Here is a 26,998-nt window from a genome sequence, read left to right as displayed (position 1 = left end):
AATATTAAAGCGTTAATAATATCCTGTATACTCACAATGTTTGTCGTCGAGGAATCAATATTTTGATTTTCATTTACTGTATCCGAAATGTCGTCACATTCACTTGACGTCATAGTGGTACAAATCTTATAAAATAAGTGTTACATTTAAACAAATTAAAACATAGAAATTAAATTAATATAAAAAGTGTTCAGTATCAGGAATCATGGTGTAACATCTGTCACTGTGAACAGTGGTGGCGTAACATCTGACTGACTGCAGTGGTGGCGTAACATCTGACTGATAGCAGTGGTGGCGTAACATCTGACTGATAGCAGTGGAGGCGTAACATCTGACTGATAGCAGTGGTGGCGTAACATCTGACTGACAGCAGTGGTGGCGTAACATCTGACTGACAGCAGTGGTGGTGTAACATCTGACTGACAGCAGTGGTGGCGTAACATCTATGACTGACAGCAGTGGTGGCGTAACATCTGACTGATAGCAGTGGTGGCGTAACATCTGACTGACAGCAGTGGTGGCGTAAGATTTGTGACTGACAGCAGTGGTGGCGTAACATCTGACTGACAGCAGTGGTGGCGTAACATCTGACTGATAGCAGTGGTGGCGTAACATCTGACTGATAGCAGTGGTGGCGTAACATCTGACTGACAGCAGTGGTGGCGTAATATCTGACAGCAGTGGTGGCGTAACATCTATGACTGACAGCAGTGGTGGCGTAACATCTGACTGACAGCAGTGGTGGCGTAACATCTGACTGACAGCAGTGGTGGCGTAACATCTGACTGACAGCAGTGGTGGCGTAACATCTATGACTGACAGCAGTGGTGGCGTAACATCTGACTGATAGCAGTGGTGGCGTAACATCTGACTGATAGCAGTGGTGGCGTAACATCTGACTGATAGCAGTGGTGGCGTAAGATTTGTGACTGATAGCAGTGGTGGCGTAACATCTGACTGACAGCAGTGGTGGCGTATCATCTGACTGACAGCAGTGGTGGCGTAACATCTGACTGATAGCAGTGGTGGCGTAACATCTGACTGATAGCAGTGGTGGCGTAACATCTGACTGATAGCAGTGGTGGCGTAACATCTGACTGACAGCAGTGGTGGCGTAAGATTTGTGACTGATAGCAGTGGTGGCGTAACATCTGACTGACAGCAGTGGTGGCGTATCATCTGACTGACAGCAGTGGTGGCGTAACATCTGACTGATAGCAGTGGTGGCGTAACATCTGACTGATAGCAGTGGTGGCGTAACATCTGACTGACAGCAGTGGTGGCGTAACATCTGACTGACAGCAGTGGTGGCGTAACATCTATGACTGACAGCAGTGGTGGCGTAACATCTGACTGATAGCAGTGGTGGCGTAACATCTGACTGATAGCAGTGGTGGCGTAACATCTGACTGACAGCAGTGGTGGCGTAACATCTGACTGACAGCAGTGGTGGCGTAACATCTATGACTGACAGCAGTGGTGGCGTAACATCTGACTGATAGCAGTGGTGGCGTAACATCTGACTGATAGCAGTGGTGGCGTAACATCTATGACTGACAGCAGTGGTGGCGTAACATCTGACTGACAGCAGTGGTGGCGTAACATCTGACTGATAGCAGTGGTGGCGTAACATCTGACTGATAGCAGTGGTGGCGTAAGATTTGTGACTGATAGCAGTGGTGGCGTAACATCTGACTGACAGCAGTGGTGGCGTATCATCTGACTGACAGCAGTGGTGGCGTAACATCTGACTGATAGCAGTGGTGGCGTAACATCTGACTGATAGCAGTGGTGGCGTAACATCTGACTGATAGCAGTGGTGGCGTAACATCTGACTGACAGCAGTGGTGGCGTAACATCTGACTGACAGCAGTGGTGGCGTAACATCTATGACTGACAGCAGTGGTGGCGTAACATCTGACTGACAGCAGTGGTGGCGTAACATCTGACTGACAGCAGTGGTGGCGTAACATCTGACTAATAGCAGTGGTGGCGTAACATCTGACTGACAGCAGTGGTGGCGTAACATCTGACTGATAGCAGTGGTGGTGTAACATCTGACTGACAGCAGTGGTGGCGTAACATCTATGACTGACAGCAGTGGTGGCGTAACATCTGACTGATAGCAGTGGTGGCGTAACATCTGACTGACAGCAGTGGTGGCGTAAGATTTGTGACTGATAGCAGTGGTGGCGTAACATCTGACTGACAGCAGTGGTGGCGTAACATCTGACTGACAGCAGTGGTGGCGTAACATCTGACTGACAGCAGTGGTGGCGTAACATCTGACTGATAGCAGTGGTGGCGTAACATCTGACTGATAGCAGTGGTGGCGTAACATCTATGACTGACAGCAGTGGTGGCGTAACATCTGACTGACAGCAGTGGTGGCGTAACATCTGACTGACAGCAGTGGTGGTGTAACATCTGACTGACAGCAGTGGTGGTGTAACATCTGACTGATAGCAGTGGTGGCGTAACATCTGACTGATAGCAGTGGTGGTGTAACATCTGACTGACAGCAGTGGTGGCGTAACATCTGACTGATAGCAGTGGTGGCGTAACATCTGACTGATAGCAGTGGTGGCGTAACATCTGACTGATAGCAGTGGTGGCGTAACATCTGACTGACAGCAGTGGTGGCGTAAGATTTGTGACTGATAGCAGTGGTGGCGTAACATCTGACTGACAGCAGTGGTGGCGTAACATCTGACTGACAGCAGTGGTGGCGTAACATCTGACTGACAGCAGTGGTGGCGTAACATCTGACTGATAGCAGTGGTGGCGTAACATCTGACTGACAGCAGTGGTGGCGTAACATCTGACTGACAGCAGTGGTGGCGTAACATCTGACTGACAGCAGTGGTGGCGTAACATCTGACTGACAGCAGTGGTGGCGTAACATCTGACTGACAGCAGTGGTGGCGTAACATCTGACTGACAGCAGTGGTGGCGTAACATCTGACTGACAGCAGTGGTGGCGTAACATCTGACTGACAGCAGTGGTGGCGTAACATCTGACTGACAGCAGTGGTGGCGTAACATCTGACTGATAGCAGTGGTGGCGTAACATCTGACTGATAGCAGTGGTGGCGTAACATCTGACTGACAGCAGTGGTGGTGTAACATCTGACTGACAGCAGTGGTGGCGTAACATCTGACTGACAGCAGTGGTGGCGTAACATCTGACTGACAGCAGTGGTGGCGTAAGATTTGTGACTGATAGCAGTGGTGGCGTAACATCTGACTGACAGCAGTGGTGGCGTAACATCTGACTGACAGCAGTGGTGGCGTAAGATTTGTGACTGACAGCAGTGGTGGTGACACATAAGGGAGGGGTTGCCTGCATTTGGGGGAGGGGGTGGTGGAGAGGCCAAATGAGGTATGCTGCGTTTGAAAGGGGACACATATGTTGGTTCCAGCATTTGGGGGAGGGGGGGGCAATTGTGTGTGTGTTCCTGCCATGGAGGGGGTGACATATTGGGGCAGGAGGTCCTGACTATGATGGGTGTGCAGGCTTTGAGGAGGGCATAGATGGTGGAGGGGATACATACAGATATACTGAGGGTGGCAGACATATTATTCCTAAGGGTGCAGACCTAGCTGCTCACATAACATTCATTTCTTATCTTTATATCCTACATTTTGCTCAGTGAAAATGTATAAATTCAGTAAACCTTTACTTAATATAATAATACCTAATTCGCCCCAACAAATACTTATTTCTTTCCTGAAGGGAGGGTGGGGAGAGAAATCGCTGGCCGTCTTCACTGTGGCAGGCAGACTGGAGAAAGCGCAGGGTGCAGCAGCGATCGGCAATCCTCTGCGCTTCCTACCAGACTGACTGAGGGAAGAGCGAGCATCGGAGGTCACTGGGCTCGGCGCATGCCCAGTGACGAAGATGAAGCTGCCGCCCTCAGTCTCCTGATGATCGCACAGGCGCAGCCCTCAGTGGTTACTGCGCCTGTGCGAGACTTCGTTCGGCGTGAGGGAGGGGGAGGAGAGGGAGGGGAGGCTGTGGCAGGCTGGGGGCGGCGGTTAGGAAGTACAAGGAAGGCGGGCTGGGCACTGAAAGAGGGGCGGTTTTTTGCAGTAACTGCTGGACGGATTTCAAGATTAAACAGCACAGCTTAATCCAGGTAAGCTGTGCTGCATGGCTGCTTTTAAATCGTTTTTTGGCTTAGGGGAGGTGACAGAATCCCTTTAAGGGGGTTTAAGCTAGGGGAGCTGAGCTGGGTAAACTGTGACCATATTTAAAAATACAAATTCGTTTTTTAATCCATATATAAATAGTACAAAAATCATAACAATTTAACCCCTTAAGGACCTTCTGATCAGTGTCACTTTATGTGGTGATAACTTTAACGCTTTTACTTATCCAGACCATATTTATAAAAAAAAATACCACATTTACCAAAATTTGGGGAAAATTAGCAAATTTCCAAGTTTCTATTTCTCTACTTCTATAATACATAGTAATACCTCCAAAAATAGTTATTACTTTACATTCCCCATATGTCTACTTCATGTTTGGATCATTTTAGGAATGATATTTTAATTTTTGGGGACGTTACAAAGCTTAGAAGTTTAGAAGCAAATCTTGAAATTTCCCCCCCAAAATTTTTTAGGGACCAGTTCAGGTCTGAAGTCACTTTGTGAGGCTTACATAATAGAAACCACCCAAAAATGACCCCATTCTAAAAACGACATCCCTCAAGGTATCCAAAACTGATTTTAAAATCTTTGTTAACCCTTTAGGTGTTGCACAAGAATTATTGGCAAATGGAGATAAAATTAGAGAATTTCATTTTTTTGGCAAATTTTCAATTTTAATCCATTTTTTCCAGTAACAAAGCAAGGGTTAACAGCCAAACAAAATGCTATATTTATTGCCCCGATTCTGTAGTTTGCAGAAACACCCCATATGTGGCCGTACACTACTGTTCGGGCACACAGTAGGGCGTAGAGGGAAAGGTGCGCCGTGTGGTTTTTTGTAGGCAGATTTTGCTGGACTGGTTTATTTACACCCTTTGTCCCATTTGAAGCCCCCCTGATGCACCCCTATAGTAGAAACTCCATAAAAGTGACCCCATTTTGGAAACTACTGGATAAGGTGGCAGTTTTTTTGGGACTACTTTTAGGGTACATATGATTTTTGGTTTATCTATATTCCATTTTTGTGAGGCAAGGTTACCAAAAATATAATTTCTGAAATGTCATCTCCCATTTGCTATAAACTGTTAAGGAACACCTAAAGGGTTAATAAAGTTTGTAAAATTTGTTTTGAATACCTTGAGGGGTGTAGTTTCTTAGATGGGGTCGCTTTTATGGAGTTTCTACTCTAGGGGTGCATCAGGGGGGCTTCAAATGGGACATGGTGCCAAAAAAAGGCCATCAAAATCTGCCTTCCAGAAACCATACGGCGTTCCTTTCCTTCTGCAGTTTGGTCATACAGCAGTTTACGACCACATAGGTGGTGTTTCTGTAAACTGCAGAACCAGGGTAATAAATATTAAAGTTTTGTTTGGCTGTTAACCCTTGCTTTGTTACTGGAAAAAAAACGGATTAAAATGGAAAATTTGCCCGAAAATTGCTTTTTTGGCACCGTTTTACTTAATTTTATGGACCGTGTTCATCTGAGGGGTTAGGTCATGGGATATTTTTATAGAGCAGAGTCTTACGGACGCGGCAATACGTAATATGTCTTTTTTTTTATTTATTTATGTTTTAAACTATATTATCTTTTTATAACCAAAACATTTTAGTATCTCTATAGTCTGAGTTAGTTGTTTTTTTTTGTTTTTAGCCGATTATCTTCGGTAGGGGCTCATTTTTTTGGGGCACTATTTTGGGGGGCATATGACTTTTATTGCTTGCTATTACAATGTTATGCCAAAAAATTGCTGTTTTGGCACCGTTTTTATTTAATTTTTTTTTATTCTTACTGACGTGGCGATACCTAATATGTCTACTTTTTTATTTTAACTAAATATTTGTGATTTTTTTTTTGTTTTTTGTTTTAGGGTCTCAAGTCTGAGAACCATTTGTTTTTTTTTATCCGATTGTCAGTTGCTAAATTTGGGAAGGGGAATGTAAATGTAGTACTCCATGGAGGTGTGGTACTCCCTGAAGCAACCGTCAATGCAGAGGCCCGGATGATCGGGGCACATGTCACACAGAGTAGTGGTGTGCTTCCGTATCCCCCTCCTGTGACACACTCTGCACTTTAGGGGTCCGTCCTTTTTTTCCAGTATGGGGGACCACACCTGGAAAGTGTTGGCCAGGGACGATCCAGGCGCCTCCAGTTCCCGAGGTACCCCGGCCTGCTCTTTCCCGGTCAGAAACAATCAGGTCCTTGAGGATTGCCTCATAGAACTGAAGGAATGTCCCTGTGTTGCCAGCGCTCCAGGACAGCACAAAAGAGTTGTACAAGGCAACCTGTACCAAGTAGACCGCAACTTTTATGTACCTTGCCCGGGTTTTGCGCATGGCATTATATGGCTTGAGGACTTTATCAGAGAGATCAACTCCTCCTATATACCGATTGTAGTCGACGATACAATCAGGCTTGAGGACCGTTGCCATGGTACCTCCTCGCGCAGGAACCGGGGTGATGCCGTTACCGTGAATTGTGGACAGTACAAGGACATCCCTCTTGTCCTTATATCTGACCAGCAACAGGTTTCCACTGGTAAGGGCACGGGTCGCACCCCTGGGGATAGGTACCTGGAGGGGGTGGGTAGGGAGGCCGCGTTGATTTTTCCGCACAGTCCCACAAGTGGACGTGGATCTGGCGGTGAGGGACTGGAACAAGGGGATACTAGTGTAAAAGTTATCCACGTACAGGTGGTAACCCTTATCTAGCAGTGGGTGCATAAGGTCCCACACAAGTTCCCTGCTAACACCCAGAATGGGGGAACATTCTGGTGGTTCAATACTGGAATCTCGCCCCTCGTACACACAAAACTTGTAAGTGTACCCTGAGGTACTCTCACAAAGTTTGTACAGCTTCACGCCATACCTCGTCCGCTTTAAGGGAACATACTGGCGGAAAATTAGTCTCCCCTTGAAAGCAATGAGAGACTCCTTAACCGCGACCTCCCTTCCAGGTACATAGGCCTGCACAAATTTGGCCCCAAAGTGATCGATGACCGGCCTGATCGGCCTTAGGCAGGATCACCTTGGGGGGAGGGGGGGGGGGCATGCTACATTATCTGCATAATGCAGGCACTTCTGGATGGCCTCAAACCGGGTACGTGTCATGGCCGTACTGTAAAGTGGGGTCTGGTAGAGGACGTCCCCACTCCAGTAATGCCTGACACTAGGTTTTTTGACTAGGCCCATTTGTAGCACGAGGCCGCAAAATGTCATCATCTCGGCTGCACTGACCGGAGTCCAGCCACCGGCCCTAGCCAAAAAGGAGCCCGAGTGTTGAGCAACAAACTGTTGGGCATACAGGTTCTTCTGCTCCACCATCAGGTTTACAAAGTTAGTCGTATTCAGTGAAGCCCACTGTGGAAATCTGGATTCCTGGTTGGCCTACAAAATCAGGAATTGCGGGCTCAAAATGCTCTGAGGTACACCAGACGAGTTCACCGGCAGGGGTCTCTGGTGGACTTAACTGGTGGGCCGGAAAACTAGTACGAGCATCAGAGCTGCTCGTACTAGTGTGGGCCACAGGGTCCCTAGCATGGCGGTCACCTTGCTCTGCCTGGCGGCGTCTCAGCCGCCTTGTGGGCTCATCATCATCGCTAGACACAGGACCCCCCCCCCCCCCTGCATTGTCCCAGGGTGCCTGCTCAATGATTTGAGCAGGCACCCAGTTCGGATCACCGCCTGCCACTCGACGACTTCCGGTTTTGGAACGCACGCACTGTGCGTTCCGGAAGTAGGAAGTAAAATCCCTACTAAAGGCCGCAGCATGCATCAGCAAGGACCCGACCGGGAAATTTCTTTCCCATTGAAGCGCGTGGTCAGAAGCAGCTCTGCCAGCCTACTGAGAATCCGGAATCCTCTCTGGACAAACACTCTATCCTGCAGTACCATGGAGGATGAGAGTGCCCAGCTCGCTGAACCACAGGAGGGTCATGAAATCAGACTGGAACTCCTGGTGGGGTAAGGGGGATCATTCCCCATCCTTTTTTATTTTTTTTTCTGGGCCATGCTAAGCGTTCTTTTGTCTCTGTCTTGATTTTTAGACAATAAAAGAGAGGCCTAGAAAGGCTGTCTCAAAGACCAGAGGGAGAGAATGTGCCATGTGTAAAAAGAAGCTTGTGCCCTCTTGGCCAAAGATGTTATGTTAACATTGTGCTGAAAAACTAGTCAAAGAAGAATCCCCATCCCTACTTCAGAATATTAGAGATATGGTGAAGTCGGAAGTGTCTGATTCCTTGAAAGTTTTTGTAAAGGATCTCCTGACACCCCGACTGCGTACCTCCGTTGATGGATGCTCCCAGTGCCTCCCGAGGACTCCAAGCACTCCGCTCGACACCGATACCACCACAGGAACCAGGAACAGCTCTTACAAGAGCTAGAAGTAATAGCCAGGGGAGTATACACGTATAGCAATCCCCACACACATGAGACGAGGCTCTATGTTGGATGTAATACAGCAACTCTTTATTGAGCACACAGCATTGACTTATATACACCTGATGGGCTAACTTAATCACTCACAGACATAAACCACACATTTTTCCCAAAACACCGAAAACACCTCAAAACCCCACATATCCCCATAATGTATACATCCATGGATAGCTCTGATCTGGGCGAACAACATATCCAAAAATCACCCAGATCAGAGCAGGGGTTCCCGAATTCCATGGAAGTCACATTTGGCCGGCCGCAAGCTTGGCTTTCCTGCCCAAAACAGTTCCACAGATTTAAGCTGTGCGGTCTGTCTGTCTTCTCCTAGTATGGGCCATAATCCTGAGGCAAGAGGCTGGCAAACAGGCCCCTGCAAAACCCAGTGGTGAGGTTGGTTTTGCCCCAGTTTTTAAAAAGAGCCTCCCTTCCGTAATCTCGGGCAGACAAGGCATGGCTAATAAGACGTCAGATTCGGATTCATCAGAAGAAAGTGAGCTAGGGGAAATCCTAGATAGTTCAGACTCGTCGCAGGACGAAGAATCCACCGGCAGGCCACTTTTTTCCCCAGATGATACAAAAGCTTTATTAAAAGCAATCCGTGCTACAATGAAACCTGATGAATCCAGTGATAGAAATCCGTTCAGGATATTATGTTTGGTGATCTAGGTCAGAGAAAATCCAGTGTTTTTCCCAGGAATGAAAACCTAAAATTCTTGATACAAAAAGAATGGAAAAAGCCTGATAAAAAAAAAATTTGTCCCTAAAAATGTAAAGAGGAAGTCTCCTTTTGATGAGGCGAACTCTGTAAATTGGGACAGGCCTCCTAAGTTGGATGCACAAGTTGCTAAAATTTCAAAAAGGCCCTATAGATAGGCGAGCGGATGTTTACCTAAAAAAAGTCTGGGAGACCTCAGCTCAAGCCTAACATTGCCGCCACATCCACTGCTAGATCTTTAAAATTATGGCTACAAGAGTTGGAATCTCACATTCAAAATAAAACTCAGAGATCAATTACTAGCCGTTTTTCCCACTATCCTTAAGGCGGTGGATTTCATTTCCAACACCTCAGCTGACGCGTTGAAATTGAACGCTAGGTCAGCCATACTCTCTAATTCCGCTAAGAGAGCTATTTGGCTCAAAGGGTGGTCTGGAGACACTGGATCTAAAAATAAACTTTGTGCCATTCTTTGTCAGGGCGATTATCTTTTTGGTTCTATTTTAGACGACCTTTTAGATAAGGCTTCAGACAATAAAAAAGGTTTCCCTACCTCCAGACCCCCCCCCCCCAAAAAAAAAAAATATGCTTTTTTTTCGAAGGAACAAAAAGGATTTTTATAAAAGGGACAAAGAAATGATTTCAGAGCAGATAATAAAAATAGGAAAGGCAAGTTCCCAATCCTCCTCAGGTTCCAAACCCACTCAGCAATGACTCTCTCCTGTGGGCGGCAAACTCACTCATTTCAAGCTTGGGAGAAAATCTCAAGCCTCTGGATTTTGAACATTATAAGGGAAGGTTTTTACCTGGAGTTTGTCTCTCGCCCGCTGGACAGATTCAAAGTCACAAATATCCTAAGAAATTCAGTGAAAAACCTAGCTTTACACTAGAGAAAAATGTCCTTGTTCCAGTGCCAGAATCAGAGAAAGGGAAAGGTTTCTACTCTTCCCTTTTTCTGGTTCCCAAACCAGATGGCACATTCAGAACCATTATAAATTTAAAAGATCTAAATCAATTTCTCTTACAAAAAGTTTAGAATGGAGTCAATCCTGTCAGTTTTAAAACATATTTTTGGGGGCTGTTTCATGGCTACAATAGATATAAGAGATGCATACTACCACATCCCTATTCATGCAGACTGTCAAAAATTTCTCAGAGTCACAGTTTCAATAGAAGGTCAGATTCATCACCTGCAATATACAGCCCTTCAGTTTGGATTTTCTCAGGCTCCCAGACTATTCACGAAAGTAATGGCAGAGGTCATGGCCCATATAAGAGAGAGAGACATTCTAGTAATCCCTTATCTAGACGATCTCTGGGTGATAGCAGAGTCAAAGAACCGTCTGGAGTTGCATCTCAAAGAAGTGGTGCGGATCCTAGAAGAACTCAGCTGGCAAATAAACTGGGGGAAATTGCATCTAATAGCCTCCCAAGAATGTATCTTTCTAGGAATGATCCTGAACTCGCAGAATTTATGCTGTATCCTTCCCCAAGACAAGATTCAGAAATTAACAGAGGGAGTTCAGTCTCTGATATCTGCAAAGAACCGTACTATCAGGCAGGCTATGGCGGTGTTGGGCAGAATGACTTCCACTATACCAGCGGTCAGTTGGAGCCAGCTTCACTCCAGACCCCTCCAGTGGCAAATCCTGAAAGAATGGCAGGGTGCCCTTTGCCCGCTAGATACACCAATCTTTACGCTGGTTGCTGAATCCTGTAAATCTGTCTCAGGGGCTTCCTTGGAACCAACTGAATTTTATAACCCTTACCGCCAACTCAAGTCCTTTCGGCTGGGGGCCTATTGCCAGGGGTACCTGCGGCAATGCGTTTGGAAAGAAGAAGAGAGTCAGGACTCTCAAAGTATGAGAGAACTGAGAGCAGTTCTTCTTTCCTTTAAAATAATTTCTTCCTTTAATTCAGGGGAAAGTCGTTTCCTATCTCAACAGACAAGGAGGAACCAAATCAGAAAATCTTATGCCGTTTGGCCACAGACATTTTTTCTCTTATAATTCCTTGCGTTCCATCCATCATGGCAGTACATCTAAAGGACACGGAAAACAAGCTAGCAGATTTCTTAAGCAGAAACACACTAGACCAAGGGGAATGGTGTCTAAATCAAAAGGTCTTCAACCAAATAACTCTATCCTGGGGTCGTCCGCATCTGGACTTATTTGCAACCAGGGAGAACAGAAAATGCTGTCTTTTCTTTTCCCTCAGGGCAAGAGATTCACCATCGGGGATAGATGCCTTCTCCCTCCATTGACCGAACCAGCTCCTCTACGCCTTTCCTTCGTTAAGACTCCTTCCAAGGTTTCTCCAAAAGTTAAGGCAAGAACGAACGAGAGTAATCCTAATTGCTCCATTTTGGCCTTGAAGAACCTGGTTCACCTGGTTGAGGAAACTTTCCCTAGCAGACCCTTGGATTCTCCCAGAAAGGCAAGATCTTTTGTTTTAAGGACCTGTCATCCATCCGAATGTAAGGCAGTTACATCTAACAGCATGGCTCTTGAGGGGGAAATCTTAGAAAGTAGAGGCCTCTCCAAGAAAGTAGTTTCCACCTTGCTATCCTGCAGAAAGGAGGTCACCTCCTGGATTTATCTCAGTTTGCAACACCTTCCAGAAGTTTGCCAAGGATCCGGTGAATCCTATAAAGTAAACCCTCCTCCTATGTGTAAGATCCTAGATTTCTTACAAGGCGGTCATGAAAAGAATTTGAGGCCTAGCACTCTCAAGGTACAGGTATCTGCCCTAAGTGCCTTTTTTGATTCCCCGATCGCTAACCACACTTGGGTTAGATTTTTTCAAAGCCATCAGCAGAGTTAGACCGATACTTGGACCTTCAGTTCCCCCATGGGACCTCAACTTAGTCCTCACTAGCCTCATGGATCCTCCCTTTGAACCATTACAAGACTTACCCATAAGACTCTTTCAATTTCCCCACCTTATACTAACATCTTAGATGACAGGGTACTTATTAAGCCAGACCATTCCTTTCTGCCAAAAGTGGTTTCTATGTTCCATAGAACACAGGACATTGTCCTTCCTTCCCTGTGCCAGAATCCAAGTAATGAAAAAGAGAAGAAACTCCATTGCTTAGATGTAAAAAGATGTCTATCTCATTATTTGGACATTACTAGTCAATGGAGGAAAACCTAAGCTTTTCATTCAATTTAGTGGCAAAAACAAAGGTCTCTCAGCCTCTCCTAAATCTCTTTCCAGATGGATTGTGAGCGCCATTACTTTGGCCTATTCTTCAGCAGGGAAAACTCCACCGAAAGGTTTGGTGCTCATTCCACCAGATCAGTTTCCAATTCTTGGGCAGAAAGGGCTGATGCTACCATAGAACAGATTTGTAGAGCAGCCACATGGCAGTTGCCGTGTAACTTCTTTCGTCACTACAGACTAGACCTAGGCTCTAGGGAACAACTAGCTTTCGGTAGGAAACTCCTCCAGGCAGTAGTCCCCCCCTAAAAGAATTACTATTCTAGTCGTCTCTTGAAGGTTGCTGTCATGGCCGTAAGGGAAATTTAAGATTGCACTCACCGGTAATCGCTTTTCCATAAGCCCATGACAGCACCCGGGATTTATTCCCACCCCATATAGATATAATATTTATTTGTGTTTTTGTATATACCAAAAAAATAAATATATATATATATATATAAAATATATATGAAAAAAATAAATAAATTATATATATATATATATATATATATATATATATATATATATATATACACACACACACAGTACAGACCAAAAGTTTGGACACACCTTCTCATTCAAAGAGTTTTCTTTATTTTCATGACTATGAAAATTGTAGATTCACACTGAAGGCATTAAAACTATGAATTAACACATGTGGAATTATATACATAACAAAAGTGTGAAACAACTGAAAATGTCATATTCTAGGTTCTTCAAAGTAGCCACCTTTTGCTTTGATTACTGCTAGGGCTGCAGCTAACGATTATTTGAATAATCGATTAGTTGCCGATTAATTTCTACGATTAATCGGGAAAAACGACAAAATTACAAAACAAAGAGGTTTATATGATTTTTACTTGAAAAATTATGTTCAAAGGCCATATTAAAACTAATTGTGGACAACACTATTATGGGGGGATCTGTGGATGACACTATTATAGGGGATCTGTGGACGACACTTATGGTGGATCTGTGGACGGCGCTGTTATGGGAGGGGATCTGTGGACAGCGCTGTTATGGGAGGGGATCTGTGGACGGCGCTGTTATGGAGAGGGGGATCTGTGGGTGGCGCTGTTATGGAGAGGGGGATCTGTGGGTGACGCTGTTGTGGAGAGGGGGATCTGTGGGTGGCGCTGTTATGGAGAGGGGGATCTGTGGGTGGCGCCGTTATGGAGAGGGGGATCTGTGGGTGGCGCCGTTATGAAGAGGGGGATATGTGCACTGTTATGGGCATAACGGTGCACAGATCCCCCTCCCCATAGCAGTGCCATACACAGACCCCCCTCCCCATAGCAGTGCCATAGACCGATCCCCCTCCCCATAAAAGCCCCGGCCCCGCTGCTTAGTCGGACTAATCACTGCATCTTTATTTTACCTTACAATGACCCTCCAGTAACAGGCAGAGCGGACGGTGGCGTAACCTCACTTACTCACGTGACGCACCTGCTCCGCCCACTTTATGAATGAAGGAGGTGGAGCAGGTGCATCACGTGAGTAAGTGACGTTACGCCGCCGTCCGCTCTGCCTGTTACTGGAGCGTCATTGTAAAAGGTAAAATAAAGATGCAGTGATAGCAACGAATCAGCGATTATTCGATAACTGGATTCGTCGACAACGAATCCAGTTATCGATTATTATCGATTATTTTCATTAATCGTTGCAGCCCTAATTACTGCTTTGCACACTCTTGGCATTCTCTTGATGAGCTTCAAGAGGTAGTCACCTGAAATGGTCTTCCAACAGTCTTGAAGGAGTTCCCAGAGATGCTTAGCACTTATTGTCCCTTTTGCCTTCACTCTGCGGTCCAGCTCACCTCAAACCATCTTGATTGGGTTCAGGTCCGGTGACCGTGGAGGCCAGGTCATCTGGCGCAGCACCCCATTTTTCGTCCATGGTCAAATAGCCCTTACACAGCCTGGAGGTGTGTTTGGGGTCATTGTCCTGTTGAAAAATAAATGATGGTCCAACTAAACGCAAACCGGATGGAATACCATGCCGCTGCAAGATGCTGTGGTAGCCATGCTGGTTCAGTATGCCTTCAATTTTGAAAGAATCCCCAACAGTGTCACCAGCAAAGCACCATCACACCTCCTCCTCCCTGCTTCATGGTGGGAACCAGGCATGTAGAGTCCATCCGTTCACCTTTTCTGCGTCGCACAAAGACACGGTGGTTGGAACCAAAGATCTCAAATTTGGACTCGTCAGACCAAAGCACAGATTTCCACTGGTCTAATGTCCATTCCTTGTGTTCTTTAGCCCAAACAAGTCTCTTCTGCTTGTTGCCTGTCCTTAGCAGTGGTTTCCTAGCAGATATTCTACCATGAAGGCCTGATTCACACAGTCTCCTCTTAACAGTTGTTCTAGAGATGTGTCTGCTGCTAGAACTCTGTGTGGAATTGACCTGTCTCTAATCTGAGCTGCTGTTAACCTGCGATTTCTGAGGCTGGTGATTCTTGGTCTTCCTTTCCTGGGGCGGTCTGCATGTGCGCCAGTTTCTTTGTAGCGCTTGATGGTTTTTGTGACTGCACTTGGGGACACTTTCAAAGTTTTCCCAATTTTTCGGACTGACTGACCTTCATTTCTTAAAGTAATGATGGCCACTCTTTTTTCTTTACTTAGAATTTGTATTATGGCAAGAAAAAAGCAGCTAACAGTCTATTCAGTAGAACTATCAGCTGTGTATCCACCTGACTTCTCCACAACTCAACTGATGGTCCCAACCCCATTTATAAGGCAAGAAATCCCACTTATTAAACCTGACAGGGCACACCTGTGAAGTGAAAACCATTTCATGTGACTACCTCTTGAAGCTCATCAAGAGAATGCCAAGAGTGTGCAAAGCAGTAATCAAAGCAAAAGGTGGCTACTTTGAAGAACCTAGAATATGACATATTTTCAGTTGTTTCACACTTTTGTGTTATGTATATAATTCCACATGTGTTAATTCATAGTTTTGATGCCTTCAGTGTGAATCTACAATTTTCATAGTCATGAAAATAAAGAACACTCTTTGAATGAGAAGGTGTGTCCGAACTTTTGGTCTGTACTGTATGTATGTTGCTTCAATGCATGTAGGGTTGTGGTCATGGTCAAGACAATCTCCTGAACTCCAAACTGAATGTCAGAATGGTGATTTAAGCAATTTTGAGCGTGGCATGGTTGTTGGTGCCAGACTGGCCGGTCTGAGTATTTCACAATCTGCTCAGTTACTGGGATTTTCACGCACAACCATTTCTAGGGTTTACAAAGAATGGTGTGAAAAGGAAAAAAAAACATCCAGTATGCGGCAGTCCTGTGGGCGAAAATGCCTTGTTGATGCTAGAGGTCAGAGGAGAATGGGCCGACTGATTCAAGCTGATAGAAGAGCAACGTTGACTGAAATAACCACTCGTTACAACCGAGGTATGCAGCAAAGCATTTGTGAAGCCACAACACGCACAACCTTGAGGCAGATGGGCTACAACAGCAGAAGACCCCACCAGGTACCACTCATCTCCACTACAAATAGGAAAAAGAGGCTACAATTTGCACAAGCTCATCAAAATTGGACTGTTGAAGACTGGAAAAATGTTGCCTAGTCTGATGAGTCTCGAATTTGGCGTAAACAGAATGAGAACATGTATCCATCATGCCTTGTTACCACTGTGCAGGCTGGTGGTGGTGGTGTAATGGATGTTTTCTGGGCACACTTTAGGCCCCTTAGTGCCAATTGGCCATCGTTTAAATGCCACGGGCTACCTGAGCATTGTTTCTGACCATGTCCATCCCTTCATGACCACCATGTACCCATCCTCCGATGGCTACTTCCAGCAGGATAATGCACCATGTCACAAAGCTCAAATCATTTCAAATTGGTTTCTTGAACATGACAATGAGTTCACTGTACTAAAATGGCCCCCACAGTCACCAGATCTCAACCCAATAGAGCATCTTTGGGATGTGGTGGAACGGGAGCTTCGTGCCCTGGATGTGCATCCCTCAAATCTCCATCAACTGCAAGATGCTGCTATCCTATCAATATGGGCCAACATTTCTAAAAGAATGCTATCAGCACCTTGTTGAATCAATGCCATGTAGAATGAAGGCAGTTCTGAAGTATGGTGTTCCTAATAATTCTTTAGGTGAGTGTATAATATCTTTTCTGTAAGAGTGTGTTTTAGGACAAGTTCTCGCTATTAACTGGTGGTCTTGGGGCCATGCTCCTCCTTAAGAGCTCTCCACAAAAGTTCCTGTTTCCTGTCTTGGATGGAGGCGGTCTCTCAAGGGTGCTGTCATGGGCTTATGGAAAAGTGAGTACCAATTTCTAAATTGCTTCTATTATTTATAATGCACCCTTTTAGATAAATTGCCTTCCCTCCTACCCTATTGTTTGCACTTGGCAACCCATAGATACGGCTACCACTCCACAGCCGCATCTATGGGCCACATTTGCACAGACCGCACTTACTTTTCACCCAGGCAGCCTGTCATTCGCACGAGAGTGCGCACGTCTGATACAGAGCCGCGCATGCTCTGTATTCAGTGCAGTCGTAGGGGGAGAGAATGGTTGAAAATCAGGGGAGGAGGAGTGGAGCTGTCCGGGCTTTGTGTTCGATTCGCAGCGTTAAACAGCGCAGCCCTGATCTCCTCAGTGAGTGGTGAGGAGATCGAGGCTGTGCTGCTGTGTATAACTGTGCCGGCACCCGTCCCCTTTAAATTTCAGGACGAGTGGAATCCCATGCCCCATGCTGGCACTGATGTCAGTTAACCCCTTCCATGCCGCGGTCCATAGGGACCGCTGTATGGAAGGGGCAGGGAGGGAGCTCCCTCCTCCATTGGCCGCTGCGCTGCTGTGTGAGCCCCGATGGTTACCATGGCAACCGGACTCCTTCACAGGCATCTGGCTTGCCATGGTATATCTAAGCCTGATCAGTCTCCTGCTAAAGTGTAATAGAAAATACACTGCAGTACACTATACAGTGTACTGCAGTGTATTATAGAGGCATCAGACCCAATGGATCTTCAAGAACCAAGTGGGTCTGAGCCAAAAATGTTTAAAAAAAAAATCTAACATTTTCCCATATACACACTTTTCTAATTCAGTAAAAATTAAGAAAACAAAATACCCTAAACATGTTTGGAATCGCCACGTCCGTAACGACCAGCTGTATAAAAATATCACATGACCTAACCTCTCAGGTGAACACGGTAAAAAAAAAAAAAGCCAAAAATTACATTTTTGGGTCACCTACTATCACAAAAAGTGCCACACTAAGGGATCGAAAGGACATATGCATCCTTAGAAAAAGTAAACATATTAGGTATCGCCGTGTCCGTAACGACCGACTCTATAGAAATATCACATGACCTAACCCCTCAGGTGAACACTGAAAAAAAAAAATCTAAATAAGCTATTTTTTGGCACCTACCATGACAAAAAGTGCAACACCAATCGATCACAAGGGCGTTTTCCCCCCAAAATAGTACCAATCAAACCGTCATCTCATCCCACAAAAAATTAGCCCCTACCTAGGACAATCGGTTAAAAAATAAAAAAAATAAAAAAGCTACGGCTACTAAATAATAATAATAATAAAAAAAAAAAAGCTATGACCTGCTGTATATGAATAGCCAGCCCGACGCGCTCTTTTATGAGGTAATAAATTGCCATAGAAGCCAAGAGGAAACTTGTTTGGCTCCCGTCGGGTGAATACAGGCCTATGGCTACATACGCCAACTGCGTCCACTGACTGCAGTGTGAACGCAGGTTTATCAACACTGGTGCATGGTACAGAGCAGCGCTTCATAAATACAGCATTTTGTCTAGAAAATTTACAGATATGCCCTGTTATTTTTCAGTTATTTGCGTAAAAAGGACATGAATAGGGGTAGGTTCACACAGAGATTTTTGGAGGAGGTTTTGAGGAAAAATTTCCTGCAGTTTTTTCATTTAAAACCAGAAGTGGGTTCGAAAGGAATTGGAAATGTAAAAGAAGGACTCAACGTTGCCTTCCTTCCTCCCTGGAAATCATCTGCCTCAAAACCTGCTTCAAAAAACCTCAGTGTGAACCTACCCTTAGAGCTCATGCACAAGAAAGTATTTTTTGTCTGGGTCCTTTCCATATATATATATATATATATATATATATATATTATTATTTTTTCCGCTTGTATATGGAACACTGCTTGTATATGGAACAATATAGATATATATATAGCAGAGCTGTATCTGAAGCTGTTCTGCCACAGTGCTAGAGGGTACTGGTGAAGATAGATGTTACAGAGCTGTATAGGAAGCTGTTCTGCCACAGTGCTAGAGGGTACTGGCGAAGACAGATGTAGCAGAGCTGTATAGGAAGCGGTTCTGCCACAGTGCTAGAGGGTACTGGCGAAGATAGATATAGTAGAGCTGTATATGCAGCTATACAGATACATGGTCTAAGGCTACTTTCACACTTGCGGCAGAGTGATCCGGCAAGCAGTTCTGTCGCAAGAACTGCCTGCAGGATCCGGCAAAAACTGATGGCATTTGTAAGACTGATCAGGATCCTGATCAGTCAGAAAAATGCATTGAAATGACAGATCCGTCTTTCCGGTGTCATCCGGAAAAACAGATCTGGCATTAATTCTTTTCTGTCTGTGCTTGCACAGATCGGAAAGACGGATCTGGCACTAATACATTCCTATGGGGGAAAATGCCGGATCCGAGCTGTAATGGAAACAAATCTGCATCAGTGCTGGTTGGTGGAGGATGGTAATATTTTAGGGGAGGCAAAAGCACAGATCATTTGGCTACTAGCAACATGCTTTTGGGCTGATATATAGTAGTGAATTATTGTTTTGCTGCTCAGAATGGGTTTTGTGTGTAAAACGGTATTAGAATACAGGACAGCCCCATGTTACTGTACACTGAGATCACTTCCCATGGCTCTCTGAGCAGATTCCCCAGCAGGGGGGAGGGGCCTCACAGACCCTGCAGGCTGCCAGACTGATGACTCATACTCTTCACATAAACTAGCACGCAAGGACTGACTTCTCAGTGTGATGTCATAAGGAGGTGTGGCCGGCCTTCACTCAAACTGTCTAAGCCTGCCCAGCCTTAGAAGTAGAAAACCAGAAAGTGAACAGCATAGCTGACTGCAGGTAAGGATGAAGTAGCAAGATGGGAATACCCCTTTAAGGACCAAGACAATTTTTCCATTTCATCCACCACCACGACCACAGCTGAGATTGACCTCTGTACGGGTAGAAATACACAGATACAGAGAGTATAAAAGCCTCCACCCACTCTCTCCCTCAGTGTTTCCTGTCCATATGGAGGCATTACACAGAGAAGCCTCCCAGGAGGGAGGTGAAGACTTTTTTAGTTTTTATAGTTAACTTTTTTCTTTATTTCCTTTTATATTCAAAGGATTGGCTTGCCAATCTTCTCCTCTGCCCTCCCACAGCTGCAGCTAAAGCTGGGCAGAGGAAATTAGGATGATTCTGGTCCCTGAAGTCGGGGGCCTGTTCTCACCCCATGCCGCATGGTCTCTCATCCCTCTGATAGCTGGACATCACACGTCGTGGGGGCAGAGCCAGAATACAGCTCTCAGAGTTCCCGGTGAGGGGACGGAGTTTCGGGATGTGCGCGTGTCAGCGCGCCTATGGCACTTCTGATACCTGGTTGCTCTTTTTTCTATAGGGAGTGAAGGAATCTAAATCTAAATACACAAAATCTGCCGCTTGTGCAAAAAACTCCCAGAAAGTTACAAAAATAAATTATGCAAATCCTGCATCAATGATTTGTTAAAGAAAGAGCAACCATCTATCCTTATGGAAGTAAAGTCCATGATTCAGGATGAAATTAGATCTTCCCTAGCCTCGTACGCCAGTTCCTCCTATGCCTCCATTTAAAAACAATGGATAAAGAGGCTTCCACCTCTAGACATGGTATTGACGAAGATCAGTTGTCTGATGGCGAAATAGTTCAAGACGATAAAAAATTTCCTCAGAGAAAATGGAGTATTTACTAAAGGCCATGAAGATGTTCAAAAACCACAGTCAGTACAGGATGAAATGTTTGGGGCATTAAGTGCGAAAAAGTCCAAAGTGTTCCCTATTAACGAAAACGTTAAGGATAAGATCTTTGATGAATGGATAGAACCAGAAAAGAGGTTGGGAGTTTCTAAAGAATTTAGAAATAGAGTACTCTTTGATCCATCTGAAGCTAAGCTTTTTAATGATAACCCAAAAATTTATATCCAGGTGGCAAAAGAAAACTTCTGCCGTTTGAGGATTCATCATAGTTACGTGATCCAATGGAACGGAAAGCCGATGCCCTCCTGAGAAAATGCTGGGAAGCCTCCATGTTTGGCGTAAAGACATATATTGCCGCAACTTCAGTGGCTAGGGCCATGTATTTCTGACTCGATGAGCTAGAAAATCACATAAAAAAACAAGATGCCAAGGGAGGAGATTTTACAATACATTCCCCTTCTTAGGTCTGCCACTGCGTTCCAAGCAGATACCTCCGCTGAATCAGTTAGATGTGCAGCCAAGGATGTGGCTCTAATTCAGCTAGATGGGCTCTTTGGATGAAGTACTAGGGAGGGGTTGTGCTTTTCAGTCGAATGTGTTCAGTCCTGTACTAGACAAAATACTAGAGAAAGCTGCTGATAAAAAGAAGGGTTTTCCATATGAAAGGGAGAGTAAAAAAAAAAGACCCTTTTGTCTATTTAACTCGCAGTCCAGACCCTATAGGGGTAAAGGAGAAACAGGGTGCTGGAGCTATTAAAAAGAAGGTAAAGGTAGGGTATTCCTCCTTAATCCCCAAAATAAGCTGGGCAAAACACAATGATGCCAGAGTAGGGGGGAGGTTGAGAAAATTTCTGATGCAGTGGAAATCCATAACATCCAATCCCTGGGCTTTAGACATTATGAAAACTTACAAAATAGAATTTTCCTCAACTCCCCCCAAAAAGTTTCAGACCACTTCCCACAGTCCCGCCATTTTATCAAAAATCTGGCAGGGGGTGCTAGAGTTAAAAGAATCAGGTGTAATAGTAATTGTACCCAAATCAGACAAAGGATTCTATTCAAGGCTGTTTCTAGTAAAAAAAACTGACAAATCCTTCCGTGCCATCATAAATTTAAAGAGCTTGAACAAATCGATTATGTATAAAAAGTTTGAAATGGAATCAATCAGGTCCATCGTACCTCTAATCAAGAAATGGGCCTGTATGACGTCAATCGATCTAAAAGACGCCTACTATCACATTCCCATCCATCTAAACTTACAGAAGTATTTCAGTTTTGCACTAAGAGATCCCAGGGGCATATTACATCATGCCCAGTTCACTGCCCTTCCACTTGGTATTTCCTCGGTGCCAAGAATTTTCACAAAACTGGTAGTAGAAATGTTAGCCCCCCTCAGGGAGGAAGGACTGTCAATCATTCATATCTGGATGATATTATTATAGGAAGTTCAGAAACGGTAACAATTAGACATACAGAGTATTTCCTTGAAAACTGTCAGACTTGGGTTGGTTAGTAAACCTAAAAAGTCTTATTTAATACCCTCATCCAGCAGGAAGTTTCTGGGCGTAATGTTGGACTCGGTGTCCCAGACGTCATCTCTCCCGCAAGAGAAAATAGAAGCTATCAGGGAAAAGATAGCAAGTTTCCAATCTCTACATCGGTGCTCTATCAGAACGGCTATGAGCATATAGGCCTTATGACATCCCGCATAACAGCAGTAGCTTGGTGTCAGGCTCACACTCGAATTATGCAAACTTGGATCCTAGGAAGTTAGAACGAAAAACAATCATCCTTAGACAGGAAGATAGTCATTCCACAGTCAGTAAAGTTGGACCTAAACTGGTGGAAGAAAAAGACAAATCTCTCAAGTGGTGCTGTCTGACAGAAAGATCTGGAGATACAGATAGTAACAGACGCAAGTGGAGTAGGTTGGGGAGCAAAAGTAGCTTCTTCAACTTGGCAGGGAAGGTTATCGGAAAAAATAAGGGACAGATTCTGTCACTACCAGAGCTTTGAGACGTTCTCACAGCTCTGTTTCTCCACCCCTGTGATGATGTCACTACTAGAGCTTGGAGGAGTTCCCTCTGCCCTGTTTCTCCGCCCTTGTGATGAGGTCTTCACTTTCTGTTTCCTTCCTCCCAGCTGTGTCTCCTGTGTTTGATTTCGCTGCCTTTAAATCACCCCTCCTCCTTTGTAGAGGTGCGGATTATACTTTTCATTTGAGCTGTATCTCTCGCTTGAGTATCTTCACCTGTGTGATATCTTTTCACTGGATCTGTGTTCTGCTGAAGCAAGTACTTCGGATATTGTCTGCTGACTTTGGATCTGTTTTCACTGCAGCCGCAGCTCCTTCAGATAAGTGTTCAGACATTGTGTGTTTCTGTTTCTTTGCTGACTGGATCCGAGGCGACCCCGGTTCCGTCCATATACTGAGCAGGGCACCGGTGGCCGTGCCCCTTACACTATTGTAGGGGTTTCAGTGGTCATCAGCCTGAGGTACGCGGGCATGTCTCGATCCACCATATGGATCTGGACATGTGCATAGCAGCTTAGGGAGAGCTTTTAGGGTCTGACAGGGGTCACCCTTTATCCTCTCTAGTTTGGGTCCGGTCAGTTGCTATTTACTGTGTGTTGCTCACTTACAGCCGTGACAGATTCTCAAATTACAGAGAATTGCGAGTGGTCTGGGAGACAAAAAAAAAGACCAAGATCTAGGCCTGAAGATTGCACCTTCCATCAAACCACATAAAAACAAAAACACAAGAACATCCAATCAGCAGTCATGTTAAACTAAAAGGTTTCTATAGATGCAACAGACTTACTGCAAACTTACCTCTTTTCCAAAGAAGACCGATAAGATATGCTCCACCACAAACAACTTCTCACATGAGATCAAGGAATTCCTCACTAGCACCAGCACCAATGTTATCTATATTGTTCAATGCCCGTGCAAGAAACAATATATGGGGAGGACAAAGATCATTAAAAACACGGAGAGCACAACATGTCAACAACAATAAGAAAGGATACAATAAACACTCATTGTCATGCCATTTTAAAAGATACCATAATCAAGACCCTAGAGCCATATCCTTTGCAGCCATTGAGAAGATCGAGAACAATTGGAGGGGAGGAGAACATTTTACAAAAATGTCCTGCAGAATCATGCTTCATCTTCGAATTCAACACACTTTTACCAGAAGGCCTAAATGCAGAACTTGAATTATTCGGATTCCTGTGAGTCCTGGGTCAGGTACTTTCCACACAATAATACCTGTACTTCTTATCATTTTTCATTTTTTTTTCTTTTTATTATATATTTTCCCTCCACTCAAATACAAACTATTTCAAACAACCACTCTTTTATATTTAATACACTATTCTTTTGAAATGATTTCCTACTATTTACACATCCAATCACTGCACTCAAGGGTTAAACCCAAGAAGATTGCGCTGACAATCAGAACCAACAATTAATTAACACCTATTATATCATTATAAAACCGCTTTATTCAATTTAGATTAAAACTATTCTTTAATTAGAGGGAGTGGATAAAAAGGGCACCATTGTCAATTGCGGGTTACCACTAAGGAAGGGGTCAGTTCAGACCCCAAAAAGCATCTGGTATATTGCGATACCCCCATGTCCAATAAATGAATGGACATTTTAGGAAATGCTTCTGCAGATAATCACTGCCTGCATATCCACTACAGCCTCCCCGGCATATACTACTAGCGCAGAACAACCACGTGACATGCCGAACTCATCCGAAGTCAACAGAAGACCACGTGGGATGCCAAGCACTGTGAGTGCGCAAAGTCCAATACCACGCGGACACCATCCCTGCCGCATACACTAAAAGGAGACTGCTGCCAGAGGAGACATCAGCAAGCGATCGTAGAAGACATCAAAAAGGTAACAGCAGACAGGGTATCATCTTCCTGTGGGAACACCTGCCTGCTATAGTACTCTAAATGTTGGTCACACAGACCTTTGGCAGCCCCTTATCATTTTCTGTGACAAACTGGAACCCCCAGCTGGATTCATTTTTTTATAATTATTAACTCTTTGGATTAATCACTCTTTTTGAACATTTATCCCTTTGAATATTGGATTATCGCTAGATTATGGGGAGGATTAACCAGTACCAACCCTCCGACAGGGGAGAAGCGGCATGATGGCGGGCATACGTAGGTGACGCACGCACCTCCCTCCTGGCTGCCGAGCTCCTGCCCAGACGATCGCCCTTACGAGCAGGAACGCCGAGACTGTGCTAGGTGTACCGCTGCCAGTTTCAACCTCCTGCTGATGCCCTGAGGAATCGAGGTGCTGCCGTGCCACTGGACTGCGGCTGGGCGCACTGATTGTGTAAGGTCCGGATCTTGGAGCCGAGGCAAGAGGAGAGGCTGCTGCATGTAATCAGCGGAGAGGTGGCAAACTGAATAGAAAGTTCTGAGGACCGGGCGGTGTGACTGCTGGTGCCTCTGGAAATGGAACTATAATAATGAGAAGTTTTTTCTACTAACTGAATAATAAACTTTCATGAAGAGTAGGAACTAACTGGAAAATTAACACCTACTAATCGAGATCCATTACCGTCTTTTGGGACACAAATAGGCATTAAGTGCTTGCCAATGGAACTGTGCAACTACAGGCTGTTATGATTGATATGTACTAATTCCTTAGCAAACGAGAATTAATCAGGAGATTGCCATCGCTAATAATTTATTTTATTTTTTTCCCTTTCTTCATCTCCCCTTTCCGTTTTTTCCCTTCTCCTGCTTTATAACCTTATGTAACTAACTGCAGGTGCAGGTCTAGGAGGGAGAATGTAAAGTGTTAGATCAGGATTCTATGAAGCAGTAGGGGCAATGGAATATGTATGCAACAGAAAACTGATGACAAACAGGTATATATTGGATCAGTGAGCTGTTGCTTCTTTGCTATTGATTTAGTACTGTTACTGTGGTCGATAGGTAAGGCGAGTAGGGGAGGTGGGTGAGTGGTAGGTGGAGGGGAAACACTGAGATGGCTCAACAGGGAGTGCGAAAAAAGGTTCAGGGCACAGGTGGAGCTCAATACCTCAATTTCCCCAATGACTAAAAAATCTGAAAAATCAAAACAGTTACTCCTGACCAATATGCGAGGACAGATTAGCCCGCCAAAAAAGAATTAAGCGGATGTGTCTTTAGTACAAGAGGGAGAACCTGTTATGGAGGGAAGTTTTGGGTTGAAAACATTAGAGGCAAGTTTCCAGTCTGTGGAGAGTGTCGTAAGACAGGGACGAGTGAAGAAATTGCCGCAACAAAAGAGTTGCAAGCTCCAAGCCTGCAGGATATATTCCAAGAAATTAAAAAATGTAATATGGCAATCCACGATCTCTCTCTCCAGACTGGAAATATTAGGGAATCTGTGGGGCTCCTCAGAGCGGATGTCCAAAAATACAAAGAAAGAGTGATAGAAGTTGAGAAAAGGGCATCTGATTCTGAGGACCTGCTGCAGACCATGGTGAAGTATAAAAAATTTTTTTGAAGCAAGAAAGGTTATTAAAAAATAAAGTACTGGAGCTGGAAAATAGGACTAGAAGGTTAAATCTGAGGTGTCTTGGGATCCCTGAGAGTGTGGAGGGGCAAGATTTATGTGCCTTTCTGCAAGTATGGCTCAGGGAGCTCAGGACATCTCAGATTATAAAAATTTTGTGGAATGTGCATATAGGATACCATCTAAGCTACCGGTATCTGGAACGAGATAGAGACCTATACTGTTTAGTCTGCTATTGATCAGGGATAAGGAGGAGATTTTGCGTAGATCTGGGGCAAAAGGGAAATTGCAATATTTGGATGCAACAGTAATGATTTTCTCAGACTATGCAAAACAAACGATGCAGGAAAGAAGCAGTTTTATTGAGGTGAAAAAAAAACTGTGATCTAATAATGTCAAATATTCGCTGATGTTTCCGGCGAAACTTAGGATTGAGTGGGAAAATAAAAACTGGGTTTTTGAGAAAGCAGATGCGGTCCAAAGTTTGATAAAAGAAAATATAAGGAGCTGAGGGGCAAAAGGGCAGGAGGTTGGCAAGGAGGGGGTAATGCCAAGAGAACCAGGAGAGTAACTAGCCTGGCTCATTTAGGAGGGAATGGGGAAGGGTATTTGCTCATTAGGGTTGAGGATTTTTTTTTTTTCCCCCTGTCTTCTCTCCTCCCCCTCGTCCCCAGGGTACCCAGCTAGGCTAGAAGAACGTACAGGCCTCTATGAGAATAATTTCTTGGAATATTATGAGGTTGAGTAGGGGAGCAAAGAGGGTGGCAGTTTTTGATGCAATACACAGATCTTTGCCCGCTATACTTTGTCTACAAGAGACTCATTTGACTAGCGAAACAATACAGGGGCTGTGTAAACCATGGATACAGCACTCCTTTCATTCAGTGTACTCATCATGCGCAAGAGGTGTGACTGTTTTGATACATCGGGATATTGATATTAAAATA

The 26,998-nt window shown here is 44.7% G+C and overlaps 1 protein-coding gene across 1 annotated transcript in view; it reads right to left on the bottom strand.

Annotated features, from left to right (window-relative positions):
• LOC122932831 (P2X purinoceptor 7-like) overlaps positions 1-23,358 on the bottom strand; it is a 36,083-nt gene extending 12,725 nt beyond the window's left edge. The window contains exons 1-2 of the mRNA XM_044287464.1: positions 23,343-23,358; positions 36-125 (exon numbers count right to left, since the gene is read on the bottom strand). Of these exons, the coding sequence (XP_044143399.1) occupies positions 36-113 (78 nt within the window). The 5' untranslated portion in view covers positions 114-125; positions 23,343-23,358. The remainder of the gene's footprint in view (positions 1-35; positions 126-23,342) is intronic.
• Between the last annotated feature and the right edge of the window lie 3,640 nt (positions 23,359-26,998).

Source organism: Bufo gargarizans, chromosome 3, assembly GCF_014858855.1.
Source record: "Bufo gargarizans isolate SCDJY-AF-19 chromosome 3, ASM1485885v1, whole genome shotgun sequence".
NCBI lineage: Eukaryota > Metazoa > Chordata > Amphibia > Anura > Bufonidae > Bufo > Bufo gargarizans.
This window is presented reverse-complemented; position numbering and strand designations above follow the sequence as displayed.